We start from the raw sequence: 6,066 nt of genomic DNA, 5'->3' as shown, positions 1-6,066 counted from the left end.
CCCCCCAGCCCCTCCTCCCTCAGACCCACAGGTCTCACCCCCCACAGCCCGCTCCCTGGCCGCTCCCCGGCCCCTCCCCGGCACTCACAAAGCGAGAGGAGTTGTCATTCTTCACGGTCTTGGCATTCCCGAAGGCCTCCAGGATGGGGTTGGCCTGCAGCAGCTGCCGCTCCAGCTCGCCCTGCAGGAAGGACACAGCGCTCACCCGTGAGCCCGGCGGGGGCTGTGTCCTGCGGGCGGGCTGCGTGTGCGGGTGTGGGGGCCCTGGCGTATCTGGGTGCACACCCACTTCCCACATCCGGGTCTTTCCATGGCATATCGTGAGGGAATCGGGGAGACATCCTCAGGACATGTTGCAAAGTGGAAACCGGGAAAACAAGCTGCAGAACGCGGCCTTCCATGGGATCCCTTCGGCTCGTAAAGAAACAAATTAAGGAGAAGACACCACAGAACAAGACTCCCCTACCTACAGAGAGACACAGCTCAGCAAACATACGGAGAAGGGTCTGCGAGGGTGCGCACCAGACTGTCACTCCAAGGAAGGGGGGACTGAGGCACAAGGAGGACTCGCACTGGGCCTTGTCTGCTGTTACTGTCATGGTGAATAGGTACTCTTGTGTGACTGGTGGGATTTTTATTTGTTTGCCTGTTTGTGTATTTATTTGTTTATTACTAGAGATGGGGTCTTGTTACGTTGCCCAGGCTGGCAACATTCTTTTCTTTCTATCTGTCTATCTATCCATCTATTTATTTCTAGAGATGGGGTCTTGCTATGTTGCCCAGGCTGGCAGAATTATTATCTATCTATCTATCTCTAGAGATAGGGGCTTGCTATATTACCCAGGCTGGTCTCAAACCCCCGGTCTCAAGCAACCCTCCTACCTCAGCCTCCCAGGTGAGAGCCACGGTGCCTGGCCAGAATTTTTAACGAAAAAGAAAATCTGCACCATTTTTGTGAAGCGCTTCAAACTGTCTGGCACCTAGGAGGCCTTCAAGAAATGGTGGTTTTCTTCCCCCACCATGCCACTCCGTGGTAGGGACCTGACTCGGAACTTCCCTCCGGCCCCCCATGGGTCAGCACCAGGCACACAGTCGGCACCCCATACAGGGCGGCCTGTGTGTGTGTGCCATGCCTCAGTCTGCATCCTGCTGGTGTCAGAGTGGAAGGGTCCAGCTGGGCGGGCGGCCTTGCCGAATAACAACGTATGTGCAGGGCACGTGGCTTGGTACAGAGAGTTCAGTACCTGAGTGTCTGTCCCAGCAATGCTGCCGAGGCCTGGGTGCCTGCGGATGTGTGGCACTGGCTGCAGGCAGTGAGGAGATTGGCAGAAAGTGACCATTTTGGCCTCTAACTGTTTCGCGTGGGTGTCTGTGGCCGTCTGCACACGTGGCAGGGCCACCAAAGGCAGCACAGTGCGGGGCGGGGGAGAGGGTGGCATCTCTGGCAGGTGTAACCGGTGCCGCCTGGGGCCCCGTCTACCAGGATGACCCGGGCTGGGCGGCCGGAGGGGCATTAGGGGCGGCATTAAGGCTCGGGGGGGGTTCCCTGCTACTCACATAAGACATGGTGCTGGTGGACGCCTGAGGAGGTCACAGGACATGAGACACGGACCAGGACACAGCACATGGAACACAGGCAGACACACAGATGAACCGGCGGGCTCGGGCGGCCGCAGGGTGGTGGGGGAGGAGACCAGGGACACTGGGCAAATGGAGAGCGGTGGCTCCGGGGCGGTGGGGGGAACCACACGCCTGGGTCTCAATCCCACTCGAGCCCTTCCTGGGGGCGTGGGCAACACGGCCCCGCCCCTCTCATGCTTGGGTCCCCACAGGCAAGTTGCATTCGCCCCACCAGAGGGTCGTGGGCAGCACAGGCCTTAGAATGGGGGCAGTCCCACAGAGTGCTCACTTAGACGACAGACCCCATCACCGACACGTAGTAGGCGCTCAGAAAATAAAGCACCTACTAAGTGTCGGGAGCCATTCCTAGGGCCATGGAGGCCAAGTCCGGCCGGCCCTGGTGCCACCAGCCCTCCCTGCCTCCCAGCCCCGCCCCAGGCACATAGTAGGCACTCAGGTGCCACGGGCGGCCAGGAGAAGGCCCCACACCCGCTGTGGCCCTCAGGAAGCAGGCAGGCATGTGGCGGTGGGGAGCAGAGCCCAAGACGGAGGGGCAGTGCTGGGCAGGGCCTGGGGGGCGTCCCACGGCTGGGGGGCTTACGGGGACGCCCGGCTCCTTCCGGCCCTTTGGTGACGACGCCACGTGGGCGAGATACTGGATGACCTTCTTGGTGTTCTCCGTCTTCCCAGCTCCAGACTCCCCGCTGTGGGAGGGCAAGGGGGAGCATGGGGGGTCCGCAAGGATGCCAGGTGAGCCCCCTGCTCTGCTCATCCCATCCAGAGCCACGCCCAGTTGGGAGCCCTCCTCCTCCGGGATTACTCACGTGCAGAGAATAGACTGATCCTCACGATCTGTAGGAGAAGGAGGGGGTGACATGTCACCTGGGGGAGCCTCTCCAGAGGGACTCTCCAGCCCCTTACGTTGGCCACTGCCTTTTCTTTTCTTTTCTTTTTTGAGTCGGAGTCTCACTCTGTCACCCAGACTGGAGCGCACTGGCACCCTCATGGCTGCCCCAGCGTTGACCTGCTGGGCTCCGGCGATCCTTCCACCCCAGCCTTCCAAGTAGCCAGAACTACAGGCGTGCGCCATCACGCCTGGCTAATTTTTTCATCTATTGTAGAGACGAAGTCTCACCAAGTTGCCCAGGATGGTCTTGAAACCCCTGGTTTTAGGCAATCCTCTCGCCTCCGACTCCGAAAGCGCTGGGATTACAGGCTTGAGCCGCCGCACCTGGTCCACTGCCTTTTTAAGGTCACTTCCGAGTAATAAGGCAAATCTCAAATTTTGATGTGTAACACTCCTGGATTCCAATAGCCCACCCGACTCGGTCCTTTGATTGCTGCGTGACCCTGGGAAAGCAAGTTTCCCTCTCTGAGCCTTGGTGTCCCCATCTGCAAAATGAAGACTACCCCACCTGGACAGACATAGTTCATTCAGCAACCTCAGCGTGAGGCCCTACTGTGCGCCGCCTCAGGCTGGGCTGGTGAGAGTCAAAGACACAAGAGTGGGTCCTGTGATATAAGATGTCTCCCTGGCACCACCCTGGACCTGACCACCCTTCCACAAGTGCATACCAACCACCCACCAAGCACCAGGCATCCGGGGAGTGGGGCATTGGCCAGGTGTCTGCCCCCACTTGAGTTTTAGGGGAACAAGAAAACCACACAAATATCAGAGATGATTTTGGCTGGGCATAATGGCTCATGCCTATAATCCCAGCATTCTGGGAAGCCAAGGTGGGAGGATTGTTTGCGCCCAGAAGTTCGAGACCAGCCCTGGCAACATAGGGAGACCTTGTCTCTACAAAAAATCAAAACTTTAGCCGGGTGTGGTGGCGTGTGCCTGTAGTCCCAGCTACTCGGGAGGCTGAGGTGGGAGGATCGTCTGAGCCCAGGAAGTCGAGGCTGAGGTGAGCTGTGATCATGCCACCGCACTCCAGCCTGGGTCACAGAGTGAGACCCCGACTCAAAAAAATAAAACGTGATTTCTAGTAGCAACTCGCCCTGGGAGGAAAATGAAACAGGTAAGAAAATAAGGCTATGGCTCTCGATCGAAGATGATCTGTCCTCCGCTCCTCCCAGGGGACATCTGGCAACGAGTGGGGACACCTGTGGTTATCTCAGCCAGGGAGGGGAGTTCTATTAGCACTGAGTGGGTGGGGCCCAGGGCTACTGATCACCCCACGGGCACAGGACAGGCCCCCCAATGAAGAGTCATCTGGCCCCAAATGCCAGAAGAGCTGGATTGAGCAACCCTGGTATTAGAGAAGTAAGAAGTGACTTGGGGGAAAGCCAGGAAGGCCTCCCGGAAGAGGTGACAGCTTAGGAAAAGGGCACAGCTAGGGCAAAGGCTTTGAGGTAGAACTCAGTTGGGGATGTTTGGGACAGAAAGGAGAGGGAGCCAGAGAGGTGGCAGAGACAGTGAGCAGTGCAGATGGATTTGAAGCCACGATCCAAGGGTCTGAGTGGTTTTTAAGCAGGATGTGAGCCCTCCGGGTGTTTGTCTGTTTGAGTCAGGGTCTCACTCTGTTGCCCAGGCTGGAGTCCAGTGGCTCGATCACGGCTCACTGCAGCCTCAATCTTCTGGGCTCAGGCAATCCTCCCCACCTCAGCCTCCGAGTAGCTGGAACCACAGGCATGCACCACCATGCCTGGCTAACTTTTTTTATTTTTTGTAGAGACGAGGTCTCGCCATGTTGCCCAGGCTGGTCTCGAACTCCTGGGCTCAGGCAATCCTCCCACCTCGGCCTCTTAAAGTGCTGGGATTACAGGCATGAGCCACTGCCCCCCACCCTCTGGGTGGTGTGAAGCCAAGGAGTTGTGTCAGTAGGACCCCAGAGTTGATGTCCAGTGTGGGGAGCCCCATGGCTGCGGGGTCACGGCCCAGCTGCCTCTCTGTGCGGCTGCGGGCCTGTCTCTGGGCTGCTCCGTGCCTCTGTTTCCCCATCTGGAAACATGGGACTCAAAACAGCCACTAGGTATCTCCCAGGGCTGCAACCAGAGCTCAGGGAGGGAGTTTAAAACATGTTCAGCGCGGTGCCCTGCACAACATGAAGACAGAACACAGGGAGGCGGGAGGCCCTGGGTTCAAACCCCACTGACCGTGGGCAGGGACTGCTTTGCGCCGTGCCTCAGCCTCCCCACCTGGAAATCAGGGATAGTGAGAGAACCCATTTCATCAAGATGCTGCAAGGTTAAATGAATTCATCCAGCAAAAATGGACAGGACGGGCCGGAGAGAGAAGAAGCTACTATGCCAGCCTGAGACTTCGACGCTGACTACCGGAATGGATGGAAATCCGGCCAGGACACGGCTGAAGTCAACAGTGGCACCAACCAGCGGGGCATAAGGGACTTCTAGAAGCCACTGTCCCCCACAGAAGGACTCACATTCGCCTCACACCCATGGGAACACTGGCCAAGACAGGCCACGTCTAGGGCCTCAGCCTCAGAACGCACCTTCACGAATTCAAGAGAACAGAAATCTCTCGATGTCTGCTCTCGGACCCCAATGGGACTCAACCAGAAATGGCTAACAGAAAGAGAAGAGAAAATCCCAAAGCTTCCAAATAACACACGCGTCAAGGAAGAAATCTCAAGAAACAAGTCCACGGAAAGCGCTTGGCACGGGGCAGGGCTCACCCTAATGGCATGGAACACTTATCCTAAGATATAACAACAGCTCGCGTGTGATAACTGCTAAAAATTATTACTACAAATAATTACAAAAATATATAAAATATACAAAAACTTCTATAACCAAGTAAACAGTGACCTATTACTATATGTGAATTTGTAATGTGAATATACATATATGATGAGTATGTTCTAGTAAAGAATACAGGTTTAGGTCAGGCACAGTGGCTCACGCCTATAATCCCAGCACTTTGAGAGGCAGAGGCGAGAGGACTGCCCATATTTGGGGGTTCGAGACTAGCCTGGGCAACTTGGCGAGACGTCGTCTCTACAATATAGTAAAAAACTAGCCAGGCATGGTGGTGTGGTTCCGGCTACTTGGAAGGCTGAGGTGGAAGGATTGCCGGAGCCCAGCAGGTTGAGGCTGCGGTGGCTATGAGTGTGCCACCGCCCTCCAGCCTGGGGACAGAGTGAGACTCCGAATATATATATCTATAGTGCCTATTAAATAAGTATATGCTGTGTATTATTATAAGTTATTTGATGTGAATACATATTTCTAAGTGTATAATATATATTTGGGCTAGGCTCAGTGGCTCAGCCTGTAATCCCGTGCCTTTGGGAGGCTGAGGTGAGTGGATTGCCTGAGCCCGCGGGTTCGAGACCCACCTGGGCAACTTGGCGAGAGGTCATTTCTACAATAAATCAAAAAATTAGCCGGGCACAGTAGCGCGTGCCTGCAATTCTGGCTGCTTGGAAGGCTGAGGCAGAAGCATTGCCGAAGCCCAGCAGGTCGAGGTTGTGGTGGCCG

At 56.2% G+C, this 6,066-nt stretch overlaps 1 protein-coding gene across 1 annotated transcript in view; it reads right to left on the bottom strand.

The window, feature by feature from the left end:
• Window positions 1-6,066, bottom strand: part of LOC103250625 (myosin-14) — a gene marked incomplete at both ends in the record, with an annotated part of 21,581 nt that overhangs the window by 4,015 nt on the left and 11,500 nt on the right. The window contains 4 exons of the mRNA XM_021708126.1: window positions 89-181; window positions 1,558-1,581; window positions 2,222-2,324; window positions 2,445-2,472. Coding sequence (XP_021563801.1) covers window positions 89-181; window positions 1,558-1,581; window positions 2,222-2,324; window positions 2,445-2,472 — 248 coding nt within the window. The remainder of the gene's footprint in view (window positions 1-88; window positions 182-1,557; window positions 1,582-2,221; window positions 2,325-2,444; window positions 2,473-6,066) is intronic.

The sequence above is a fragment of the Carlito syrichta genome, unplaced genomic scaffold (genome assembly GCF_000164805.1).
Source record: "Carlito syrichta isolate Samal-C Ts95f unplaced genomic scaffold, Tarsius_syrichta-2.0.1 Scaffold130742, whole genome shotgun sequence".
In the NCBI taxonomy this organism is placed as follows: Eukaryota; Metazoa; Chordata; class Mammalia; order Primates; family Tarsiidae; genus Carlito; species Carlito syrichta.
This window is presented reverse-complemented; position numbering and strand designations above follow the sequence as displayed.